The 12,665-nt window shown below is 36.8% G+C and overlaps 2 protein-coding genes across 2 annotated transcripts; both read left to right on the top strand.

Moving 5' to 3' along the window:
* The first annotated feature begins 4,671 nt into the window (after positions 1-4,671).
* Positions 4,672-5,134, top strand: LOC106330963 (3-hydroxy-3-methylglutaryl-coenzyme A reductase 1-like). Its single transcript, XM_013769347.1, has 3 exons — positions 4,672-4,762; positions 4,859-4,918; positions 5,019-5,134. Exons 1-3 carry the CDS (start codon positions 4,672-4,674, stop codon positions 5,132-5,134), a joined length of 267 nt encoding a protein of 88 aa, XP_013624801.1.
* Positions 5,135-5,548: 414 nt separating this feature from the next.
* Positions 5,549-7,521, top strand: LOC106332642 (cysteine proteinase COT44-like). Its single transcript, XM_013771122.1, has 4 exons — positions 5,549-6,089; positions 6,542-6,777; positions 6,866-7,006; positions 7,109-7,521. Exons 1-4 carry the CDS (start codon positions 5,591-5,593, stop codon positions 7,355-7,357), a joined length of 1,125 nt encoding a protein of 374 aa, XP_013626576.1. The 5' UTR covers positions 5,549-5,590; the 3' UTR covers positions 7,358-7,521.
* Positions 7,522-12,665: the final 5,144 nt, after the last annotated feature.

Here is a 12,665-nt window from a genome sequence, read left to right as displayed (position 1 = left end):
CGACATTCTAGACCACCAAGCTGAAGTGGCCGAACTTTTGGACATCTTCATTACGAAGATTAATCCACCAATCCCTCCAAAGTCCCTCCCTAAGCTTGAGTCTCAAGGGATGTTCACCTTGCCTTGCTACCTTGGTAAGCTCACTTTTGATGATGCTCTTATTGATTCTGGTGCAAGTGTGAATGTGATCTCAATGGAAATGATGAAGAGTCTAGGGATTGAGAGCATGGAGCCAAACACATCTTCCCTACAGTTTAATTAGAAGGAAAGTCAAGCTAGCGACTTAAAACAAGCTCACTTGGGAGGAAGTCCCATGGTATCCTTTGTATATATTTGTATATATTTTTTTCTTGCTTTAGTGTGTTTGAATAAGCTTACGGGCAAATTTGGGGGAATTCTAAAAAATTCTCAAAGGTCATGTCGAAAATTCCAAGGTGACAACAAGTCCTCCCTCCTCATTTCCCTTCTCTTATGACAGCCAACTTCAAGTAAGTGCATTCTACCTTTGTAAATACTTAGTTATCATGTTTATGTATTTCCCTTAGATCTCTCCTTTGAGCTTATTCTCACACAAGAGACTCTGTGAAGTAAGTTTGGGGGAGAGTTTACTATCTCACATTGTGTTTTGTTTTGTCTACTTGTCATTAAGTCTCATGCATTGCATTGTGAATAATTATTTGCATAGAAAATCCACAAAAATTGAAAATTTTCGAAAATCACAAAAATAAGCATTTAGTTGCATCATTTGCATCCTTAGGATTGAGTCTAGAAGCATTTAGATTGCATTCATGCATTGGGAGAAACCTTGTAAAGAACACATGTCTATAACTCAATTTGGCATCCTAGCTAAACATATCAAGTAGCTTAAGCATTTTTTGAAAAACCTTGTAAGCTTCGAGCCTTGAAAATTCTTCTTGAAACTTGTTTGCTTGCTTCCCTAAAAAAAAAAATCAAAGAAAAAGTGGGGAAGGAAATGAGAAAGAGTTAGAGTTAAGTGTTGTAAAGAAAATGAATTAAAGTCCCTAGTTGGTTGAGTCAAAAGAAAAAGAGAGTTGTTCATTGGGCGAGTGATGTGAGTGGGTTTTATTTTGGTTTTGAGATGTTGATAAAAGGGTAGAAGTTGTAATCACTTAGGAAAATGGTATAATGATGAAAATGAATCTATGTATGCATGAGTTGCTTCTAATCTTAAATAAATTTTGCATAATGATCAAGTTCCTTGTTCTTGAGTGATAACCACCTTGGAATAATAACATTTGAATCCTTCTTTTCATTCATATTAGATCATTGCTTACCTAGCCAAATGATTGAGATCATGTGCCCATTTGTGAGAATTCACCATGTGTGTGTGTGTGTGAATCAATGTGAGAGCTGGTTGAAGGAACTTGTTAGTTGATGAGTATTGCAACTTGAGTAGAGGCATAAGAGTATGGATAGGCCTAGAGAAGCTAGAGTATAATAAGGGAGTTGCTCATGCTATTTGCTATGTTTTCTTTGGGATGTCATATTGAAGGCTAGAAAGTGTTTCTTTTTGGCTAAGCTCCCATCTTTATATCTCTCCATTAATATTGTTGTGCTAAACTCAATACTTATGAGTGATAACTGTAGTAAAATACGTATATGTATATATAAAAAATCAATTATAAAGACATACTTGAAGCAAAACTACATATGTAGTAAAGTTCTCTGAATAAAGAAAAAATATAAAATTCAGGTCATTATAAGAAAATGTACGTATAAAAAGTTACAAACCCAATATTAACGTATGTATATCTTGTATTTTAATGAATATCTTCTACAATATAATATATCAAAGTTTAATAAAAATATACGCAAAGTCTCTCGTGAATCGATATATGGTGATGTAAATAATAAATTTAAAATCTTTCATAAAAAGATATAATAAAATTAATGACCACGAACTATTTATATGAAGAAATATATAAAATGGTGTTATTATAGTTTGAAATTAGAGAAATTACGAACTATGAGCAAGACTTAGACCAGGATGAAACATTCGTTTAAAATCTTCAAAAAATTATATATAAATAAGTCTCTCTGCATTTGAAAAGAAAAAATAAAATTTTAAACTATTAATTTTTTTTATTAAATTGCTAATAGCCTTAAAATTTCAGGGCCAACTTTGCTACTAGATAATATCACCATAAAATTAGAAAAGAATAGTAAACTATTTGATTTACAGACGAAGGATTTGACCCCATAGATCTTTGAAGTTTGAATTTTTGGTGAAATACTATGTCGCAATGGAAAGGATAGTTATGTTCCCGAGTTCTTTGCTTTGGTCGGTTGTACCAACTTTCTGCTTTCTTTACAAATTCTAATTTACAAGTTCTTTGCTTGTTCCCGAGTATTTTCATACAAATACATATGTCGCAATAGAAGGAGAATTATTTTGTATTTTTCTTAAGAAAAAAAAAAGGTGGTTGGTAACCTTTTGTGTAAACACTCATAACTATGTGTGAAATAACCCTAGATATTATGATCAAGACGGTAAATTAAATAATTTAATTATTTTATTTTTAACTAGATTCTGATCCGCTCTTTCAAATGACGGATATATTTTTTGTTTTAATTTATTGAGAAATTTAATTTTATATTTGTGTTTTTTAATCATATTTATGTTCAACTGTCCAATAACTAAATTACTTTTTTTTAATAAGATGTTTTAGATTTTTTATTTGTTCAATAACTAGATTATTTTTATACCATTAGTAAAAGGTAACTAAACTTTCTTAAAAGTGATAACAAAATAAATAATATAAATAGTTAGATATAACATTTATCAATATATAATAGATATTAAAATTTTAAACTGATTAAGATAGTTACAATAAAAATTACACAAGTGTGGTCAAATTATACTGCAAGCTTGGCAAGCTGGTAAACTCTTTAGATTTGATTTGTAGTGCCAAATATCCACATCAACTTTTTGAGATTTTCCATAAAATTCTACAATAATAAAATCTAAAAACCACAACAAAAAATCTGTATTTTTTTCTACATCAAAAGTTTTAAAGATATAGTCATTACCAATCGGATACATAATCAAGATTTCGGAATATAAAATGTAGCACTAGCTTCGTCTTCTTTTATAACAAAATGTAGCATTATCTATAATATATTAGTTAACTATAATATATTATTTCAAATATTATTTTAGTAAATTATGTTTGTTTATAATAAATAAATTTATACATATTATAATATATTCTCTACAAAAGTCAATCCAATTTTCTAAACTCCCATCAATCTATCTATCAATAACAAGCACCAGAAAACTTACTTTTATAAAACAAAAATTCTATACTGACATGATTGAAACTAAGTACATTATAATGTTGTATAGGAAGAAAGATAAATCTACATTATAATGAGCCAGTTTCATCACTTCTGATGCGACACGCCAGCAGGTAAGTGGGTCCCACTTTTAAAAAATGTGAAAAATGTCAAGTCTGTGGCTCGAACCCGGGTTAGTATGATATAAACACCAACATTTATACCACTAAACTAAAAGATACTTTGTACATTGATTACCGAAACTAATATATATTTATGAAGGATTTATTATAGTGGATCCCACACATAACTGTAATGTTTCAATACTCACGTGTAACTTTGATCATCGAAACCTATTTAGTAAAATCCGCATTCTGGCCCAATAAAACTTATAAGTGGGCTAAATCTCTTTTGTATGTATCTAAAATTTTTATAATACTCTGTCTCCACCGATAAACCGAAGCGTTATCCTTTTAGCTTATCAAAAAAAATTCTGAAACTTTTCATCTTCACCTCTCTATATCTCCAACGATCAGTTATGGTACCGTTTCACCTCTGAAACGATCCGTCTCAGTATATATAATTCCTCAAACAAACCTTGAAACTCATATCTCTTATTAAATTACTCCTAAATTGAATTGTCGCGGCTTTTAGCCAACTTTCGAAGATGTCAGCCTCCAGTGTTGTTGTTGCTTAATCGGTCGTTGTCCCCGCCACCTTTCTCCGCCTAGAACATAGTACCCAGGAAAAGGTATTGACAATTTGACTTTCTATGGAATACTATGTACCATATTTGTTTAATCAATATTCAAGCTATCAGTTTTAATACTTCAAGCGTATGTTTCTCTGGGCAGAATTCTGAGATCCACGGTTCTATCCCAGTTCTTGTGAATCACTATCATCCATCGCTACGATAGGGGGTCGATTGTGAAAGTTGATTGATCGCTTTGGAGTTGTCCGATTAACTAATATGATGTAAACTCTGTTCTGATGAGCTATAACGGAAAGTTATTTGGTTGCTATGACTAACAGAGGCTGCAAGGCTTGGTACGTCTCAGGCGGAGCTGAAGGACGGTACAACTAGAGCGCCTATTGTCTGGTTTTTGTCGTGCCAATGTGCTATGAAACTTAAGCCTTCCTTGGAGAATCTAGATCACTTCGAAACGTCGGCTGTCATTTTCAACAGGTACCACCATGATGTAAATTTTTTTATGTTTGTGGTGTGGTTCGGCTCAAGATTGAAACTTTTGCTGATGAAATAATGATTTTGTGGATGCATGACAATTAGATTTACGAGTCTACAAACTGTTCATTGTACATTGGCAGGGAAAAAAATGGCTATGTATGGTTCAGTTGTAACACCGGTGTGGTGCAATGAGGATGGACATGGTAACCAAAGGTGTGCATAATGTTATTGAGTTCCTCAGCGATGATTCCCCTGATATGGATGTGATCGGAATCTCTGGTGAGTTTCTTTTGTATGTTATTGGTTTGATTTTAAAACAATGCCTTTTAGCATAGTGTCATCTTGAGACTTAAAAACTTGAAATTTATTGGTCAGATAACTTATTCTCCGACATTAATAAACCTGCTGCGGTGAACTGCATCGAGGGACATGGCAGTAATTAGAAGAGAGATAGGGAATAAGGTGTTGAAAACGAGTGTGTCTGGCTTGGTGGAGCTCAATATACTCAAGAACCTCACCATCTATGTTGTTGCAGGCTCTCTAGGTCGATTCAAATCTCATGCCAGCAACATAGTGTTTGATGTATTCATAGCTACTTGCCAAGATCCAGCCCAAAACATGGAGAGCTCTCAAATTGATGGAAGCCATTAATAGCAATCACCGTACCTTCACTATCTCCACCATCACTGAAGATACCATCATAGAGAACTATGGCAAAATCGTCTAATTTTACTTGGGTATATATTATAGATCAGCAAACCGTATTTATTGTTATCTTGATAGTTGATATAGTATATAAGTAACTAAATTTTCTGAAATTATTAGAAAATACATAAATATCTCCCTGCCTATTATCACACAACGTTCTTACGTGGGGAATGAAGATATTTAAGGTGTAAAATTAATTTCATTCATATTTCCGGCAATATCCATTTGAACCGTCCACCATCTTGCATGCCCATTACTGCATTTTATTATAATAGAAAAGTATACCAACTTGAAATATTAAAACTCCAAGAATTTGGTTATAAATAGCTCCTCTCAGCCTCCAACGAAATCAAGCCATATCAACTATCAGAACTAGAACAACCAAGCCAAACATACAATATGGCTTCCTCAACAAAACTCATTTCTTTACTTCTCCTATACGTCGTCATTTCATTAGCCTCCGGTGATGAGTCCACTACCATTAACAACCATCTCGATCTTCCATCGGACGGCTCATGGAGAACCGATGAAGAAGTGAGGTCCATCTACTTACAGTGGTGTGCGGAGCACGGGAAAACTAGCAACAACAACGGTATCATCAACCAACAAGACGAAAAGTTCAATATTTTTAAAGACAACCTAAGGTTCATTGATCTACACAATGAGAACAACAAGAACGCTACTTACAAGCTTGGTCTCACCATATTCTCTGATCTCACTAACGATGAGTACCGGAGGTTATACCTCGGGGCAAGAACCGAGTCTGTCCGCCGCATCACTAAGGCCAAGAACGTTAACATGAAATACTCGGCCGCAGTAAACGACGTGGAGGTTCCGGAGACGGTTGATTGGAGACGGAAAGGAGCCGTTAATGCCATTAAAAACCAAGGAACTTGCGGTAATTAATATTATGCACATGCTTCACATAATCATTTATAAATTTGTATATAATCCGTTTTATAATTAACACAGTTTATCTTCTTCATTCTAAGTAATTTATGAAAGTATATTTGTATTCAGATTAGAGAGTAGGTTTATATCTAAATTTTGACCATGGCTCATAAATTTTTGATATTTACATATTAGATAGTATATTTATGTAAAAAAAAACAAAAAAAAAACGTTGCTTTTTTTGGTTTAGTGGGTATCAACTTCCTATTCTACGAGTAATCTTCCATGTCAATATATAATTATCAACTTTGTTTAAAATTTCAAGACGTTGATAATCTTAGCGTGTGTTTAGATTTACAAATGTCATTGTTTCATCTAAAGCTTAAGACTCTAATCTAGCATGCAACACATGAAGTTGTGTATTGAGTACTGATCTTACTATGTGTTGATCGGAAACAGGAAGTTGTTGGGCGTTTTCGACAGCTGCAGCAGTAGAAGGTATAAACAAGATCGTAACAGGAGAACTCATATCTCTGTCCGAACAAGAACTTGTCGACTGCGACAGATCCTACAACCAAGGCTGCAACGGTGGTTTAATGGACTATGCTTTTCAATTCATCATGAAAAACGGCGGTTTGAACACCGAGCAAGATTATCCTTACCGTGGTTCCAATGGAAAATGCAATTCTTTACTGGTAAGGGACATAAAACAGAGTAACTCTGTTTTTTCTTTATACATTTTAAAGAAGTACTGCTTCAAAATCTGTTTCGTCGTGTTTGCAGAGGAATTCAAGAGTTGTAACTATTGATGGTTACGAAGATGTTCCTACTGAAGATGAAACGGCGTTGAAGAGAGCAGTTTCATACCAGCCCGTGAGTGTTGCCATTGAAGCTGGTGGAAGAGTTTTCCAACATTACCAATCGGTAAGCGAACCAACCTTAAATCGGGGTTAATTGTTTTGTATAAATTTAGGTAATAAAACCCCGTTTTTGGATATTTAATAACCGGTTTGGTTATGTTGGCAGGGGATCTTCACTGGAAAGTGTGGGACAAATCTAGATCATGCAGTGGTGGCTGTTGGTTATGGTTCAGAGAACGGTATTGACTATTGGATTGTAAGGAACTCGTGGGGTACACGTTGGGGAGAGGATGGTTACATTAGGATGGAGAGAAACTTGGCAAGGTCCAAGTCCGGCAAGTGTGGAATTGCGGTTGAAGCCTCGTACCCGGTTAAGTACAGTCCAAACCCGGTTCGTGGAACCAGCAGTGTTTGAAGTTTTTAAAATAAAACTCAATTGGGAGTTTTATAACTAAGATTTAATCTCATATTATTGTTTGTATGTATAGTATATCAAAAAAGAAGGTATTTGATCCAGCATACGGATTTAGTCTGTATAAATCCTTATGTCGATCAATATCATTTCGTTTAAAGAAAGATTGATTTGGTTGTTTATGTATTAAGGGAAGTATAATAAAATGATATATTTCTCTTAACCTCATTGGTTTCGTTGGTTGATCTTAATTTATCAAAGTATGGACTGAACCGAATCATAAACATACATGTTCTAGACATACACAGAGTGATCGGTTAAGTAGTATTTAAGAGGAGAGCAATGTCGTAAGCTAGCGTTCAACTGAATAAACGTTTGGAGTGAAGGGACCAATCGTTCATTTTAGTTAAGAAAACTTGGTGGAAAATGTGGTCCGTGGCAACACCTCAAGCTAAGTTTTTTTTTTAACTAACCTCAAGCTAAGTTGAAACATCATAATCAAACCATCAATAACAGCCATGCGGTCTATTAGAGGAACGTGAAAAATAAAAGGTTGATGTACTTGAAAGGACGAACGATGACAGCCGAACGAAAATTGCCCATAATATTGAGCTTTTTAAGCTAACAATTTTCTCTACGGCCTTTCCTTTTGTGATAAATTTACTTTTATTGTGAGCACTGCAAAAGTTCCTAGCTTCGGAACACTACAAAAGTTAGCGGTTTTATTTACAAACATAAGTTATTTGTTAATTAATGAGTGTTAGCTTAGGCTAATGACGACACTCGACATAGTCATTGTCAGCTTTATTCTCAGATTATCTATAATCTAAGTATTTCTTATAGTGGAGGATTTGTTTTATAGTGGTCCAGTGGTGGTAAAATTCATAGCTACATGGATGCTCTTATTTGGTCGATACATATATAGCTTCTCCTTTTTTTTTTAGCAACGGTCGATACATATAGCTACATGCGATGTACTATATATTTTTCATTTAAGTCCCATTCGATGCAGGTTTTGAACAATGTTTAACCTTAAAACCATTTTTATAAAATATCATTGATAAGGTGATACCACAAAAAATAACTATTGTTTGATTCCTTCAGCGAATGCTCTTCTTACCATGATTGAATCATGAGGAATCGTGAACATACCCTTGTTCGAAAACTCGCTAAGCGCTACGCGTGCGGTACATACGGGCCTAGCGATTTATTAGAAAAGCGGGAAAAACTTGGGAAGCAAGTGGAGAAGATTTTTTTGTACTTTTATATATATAATACCTTATTTATATGTATAATACCAAATATTTACGTATAATAAATGTTTATGTATAAAATATCCTTGGTACTAAAATAGAAATTTGTAAATACATATCAAATTAGATCACAAAATATATTATGTCTATTAAAGTTCAAATATAGTATATTTATAATAACGTTTTGTGGAATATTACAAATAAGTTAATCCGGTCCGGTGTTAAAGTTTTCAGTAAATTATCTCTATGCTGTAGGTTCGATTTCTTGTTATTTAAATATTGATTATTATTTTAAAGAACTGTGAATCTCAACATCCCACATCGGACGTTTGTAAACTGGTGCAGAATGAATGACTTGTATAAATAGAGCACGTTTTGTACTCTTTAACGTAGAAAATTTCGTTATTAATCGGCAGTTAATCTGATTTAATAGCGTATAGTTTTATTAAGCGGCCGGTTTGTCCTTTAGCGATTTACCAAACCGATTGGTTAAAATCGCCACGGTTGGACTCCGAATTGCGATTACCTGGCCGTAAAACCGGCTACTCGGCCGGGTTTTTGAACAAGGGAACAGACTAATCTTTAATCTGAGAACACCATGTAATAGGATTGCCACCAAGGTAGAAAATATGGCCTGTTGTACTCTTGCCATCATCTGGATCATCATTATAGCTACTGTCGCTGTAGCCTATCAAGCCTTCCTGCGACTTAGATTCAAATTCGAGACCATATGACAAAGTACCTTGTAGATACCGAAGCACTTGTTTTAGTGCAGCCTTGTGAGACTCCTTTGGAGCGTGCACATACCTACTTAACACCCCAACACTATACGCCAGATCAGGCCTTGTATGTATCAAGTATCTCAAACAGCCGATGTTCCTCCTGTAGTCGCTTGCGTCAACGTCACGTTCGTCGTCGGCTCTACATAGCTTTAAGCCTGCAACCATCGGTATATGCACTGCATTACATCCTTTCATTTTGGCGGTCTCAAGTATCTTTGTGGCATATCTTTATTGGCTTAGCACAATACTTCTTTCTCGCTGTGAGACTTCTATGCCAAGATAATAACTTAGTCGACCGAGATCACTCATCTCAAATCTTGTCGCCATATCTCTCGTGAACTCTAGTATCATCTCCAATCTTGAACCAGTCACGAGCAGATCATCAACATAAACTGCCACGACCAACAGATGCTCTTTATTTTCCTTTCGGTATAAGGAAGGTACCTTTAGGCATCGCACAAACCTTAAGTCTCGCAGCACTGCATTCAATTTCTCATTCCATGCCCTTGGGGCTTTTCTCAAGCCATATAATGCCTTCTTTAGTTTGTAGACCTTAGTTTCACTCCCTTTGATTATGTAACCTTCAGGTTGTGAAACATAGACCTCTTCTTTTAACTCGCCATGAAGAAAAGCCGTCATGACATCAAGATGATGAAGTTGCCAGCCACGTGATGCAGCCATTCCAATGATCAAACGCACAGTTTCAATACGCGCAACTGGAGCGAACACCTCGTCGAAGTCAACACCATGTTTCTGTATATATCCCTTAGCCACAAGTCTTGCTTTGTATTTGTTTATGCTTCCATCAGAGTTTCTTTTAACCTTATGTGAGAACCGAAATTCGCACTATCGATTTCCGTTTAAATTAGGAAAGTAGGAGAATCCTAGTTTCCCAGAGGTCCCGGATATCTGCTAATACCACACGCTAAGCAATCAGAACACGAGATAACAACGATAAATTATATGAAATCGTAAAAGAGAGCAAAGAGAAGTCTTATTCCGAATTTTCGTATGACCGTTAACAACAAGGTATATGCCTGGGCTCGAGAGCTGTCGGAGAGATTCCTAGTTCTAGCAACCCTAAGACAGCTAAACCTAATTGAGTCGCAGCTCGAATAACAAAAACGGAAAGTTGTCTAATTGCTCTAAGTGCTAAGTTTTCTCTGAAAAAGTCCCCCTTTTGCCTCTCGCCTAGGACTCCTTATATACTTGCTCCTAGGTAGGTTTGCGCCTTTCCCCTTCTGCCCTTAAGCCATCATATCTAAAAAATGGATATATTCCAATTTTCCCGATCTTCGTGATTATCTTCGGAAACTTCACATTTATCCGCGGAAACTTCACATTTATCTTTCCTTACAAACCAAGCTCATCGAGGGGTAAACGAGAATGTATGGGCTAATTGTCGTATCGACGTTTTGGAAGAGCTCGGTCGCTCCGCTCGGTCGCTACGTAGCGACCGAACTTTGGTTCAGGCTCGGTCGCGGATGCATTCAGAGCTTCCTTGTCCGGGAATTTTAACTTTGATCTGTGAGAGGTGAGTGTTTGACGGGAAGAAGTTTTTCCCTTATCTAGTATCTTGCGGCCAAGTGTGGCTTTCGTTCATATATGTCCGGCCGAGTGTGGCCTTCGAACTTTGTATGGGCCTGTTTTGGCCGCTTTTATCTTTATCGGCCTGGCCTTTGATGGCTTTGAACCCCTACCGCTATGTGGTTTATATATATATAATGGATGTTTGTTTGTGTTACTTTCTTTCGAGTGGGTTTGAAGTAAACATGAGTTGTCTTCTCATATTTAATTTCGTTGAGGCGTTCAATCTGTTGGTTTGTTCGAGACGTGAGTTTTCGTAAAAATTATTTATTCTTACGAACTTTCGGAAACGTCAAGATATGAACAGAGAGACATGTTTTAGGATCTCGTATCGTTTAGATATCATGTCTTGAGATGTCTGAGACCAATGCGATGGGTTTAGGGCAAGACCTAGGTTTACTCTCGGTTTTAAGGTTTGTGCGGCGACTAGCCGGCTATCGATTTTCCTATTGCGATTTCAACCTGATTCGTACCAATTTAAAGTCCGCGATAGGTTCTCGGCTTATATGACTTGTATGGTATGAATCGAGCATCTTTCCAGAGACAATTTTTAAGCCAACTGGAAGTGTTAGACCAAAATTTTGGATTTTTTTGTAGTGCGCTTTCGTCCTTGTGTTGGACGTTCGAAGATCAAAAGAGTGATCAAGTTGCGTTTGTTTAAGACGGTTGACGCGTTCGTCGGGGCCAATCGACGAACGGGGTGTAAGGTTTTTGTGGTCACGTTCGGACAATTTGTTCGCATCGTCTCGACTTTTAACTTAGCGACGTCTCGCAGTTATTTCGAAGACTATACGCATATTTTCGGTGCTGAAGAGAGATTTTTTTTGCGATTTTGGGCCGTATGAGGCCGCTGACAAGAGTCTTAACGTCTGTAGATTTTCTAAGCGTGTTCTGAGACTTTTACGTTAATTGAAGCGCAAGTGTCTTAAAAAGGAGCGACGCATATTGTAGTAAATGTTTTCGAAATCTCTAAAAAACTCGGTTACAATAACGCATATTTTCCTATGTGGGAGTATACAAGAATACGCACCCACTCCCCCCCCCCTTTTTAGAGAGGGGGATAGCTGAACTCGTCTTTCGACGAGCTGCCTACGTACCTCTCTCGAGGATCAAGCCATCTCGTAGTTCTATTTTATGTCGCGAGCGTTTTTACTCGGCGGTTGTCGCCGTGCTAACCGCCTTGATCGTGATGACCGTGGCCGGGTCAGCGTTCTCTTCCGGATATTCCGATTGGGTTGTATTGTCGGCTTCAGACTCGTGTTGAGTTTCGACGCCCGAAGCGTTCGCGTCAGCAGACGATGTTAAATCGTCTTTTCTTGAAACGTTTTTGGCCGAAGATTGATCTATCTTCGTGCACTTGCGATTTGCCGTTGCAGAAGTCGTCATTTGCCTTAACTTGTGCTCCACGAGGAAGCATAGTCATGACTGTTTCTGACATCCCCAGATAGCTGCGACTCCGTTTGGGGTCGGGAATTTGACACCCAGGTGGTACGTTGATGGAACGGCTTGCATGGCGTTGTAGATGGCAGGATGATCGACTACCGCGAATTCGACGATTTTCGTGATCTCCTTGGCCATGACAGGTAGCTGAATCGACCGGAGGGTCATCGATACTTCGCCTGAAAAACCTGTGAGCGGTTTCGGCGTTGGAGTTACTTCTCCGAGTTCGATGCTCATCCGATTGAGAGT

This window comes from Brassica oleracea, chromosome C3 (genome assembly GCF_000695525.1).
Source record: "Brassica oleracea var. oleracea cultivar TO1000 chromosome C3, BOL, whole genome shotgun sequence".
Lineage (NCBI taxonomy): Eukaryota > Viridiplantae > Streptophyta > Magnoliopsida > Brassicales > Brassicaceae > Brassica > Brassica oleracea.
This window is presented reverse-complemented; position numbering and strand designations above follow the sequence as displayed.

What these genes read in the sequence shown, in the direction of transcription:
- LOC106330963 (XM_013769347.1), top strand. Translation starts at nt 4,672, where the DNA reads ATGAGGATGGACATGGTAACCAAAGGTGTGCATAATGTTATTGAGTTC. An exon ending in GGATGTGATCGGAATCTCTG is followed by an intron (nt 4,763 to 4,858) that starts GTGAGTTTCTTT and finishes TTTATTGGTCAG; the next exon opens with ATAACTTATTCTCCGACATT. An exon ending in CTGCATCGAGGGACATGGCA is followed by an intron (nt 4,919 to 5,018) that starts GTAATTAGAAGA and finishes ATGTTGTTGCAG; the next exon opens with GCTCTCTAGGTCGATTCAAA.
- LOC106332642 (XM_013771122.1), top strand. Translation starts at nt 5,591, where the DNA reads ATGGCTTCCTCAACAAAACTCATTTCTTTACTTCTCCTATACGTCGTC. An exon ending in TAAAAACCAAGGAACTTGCG is followed by an intron (nt 6,090 to 6,541) that starts GTAATTAATATT and finishes GATCGGAAACAG; the next exon opens with GAAGTTGTTGGGCGTTTTCG. An exon ending in TTTTCCAACATTACCAATCG is followed by an intron (nt 7,007 to 7,108) that starts GTAAGCGAACCA and finishes TTATGTTGGCAG; the next exon opens with GGGATCTTCACTGGAAAGTG.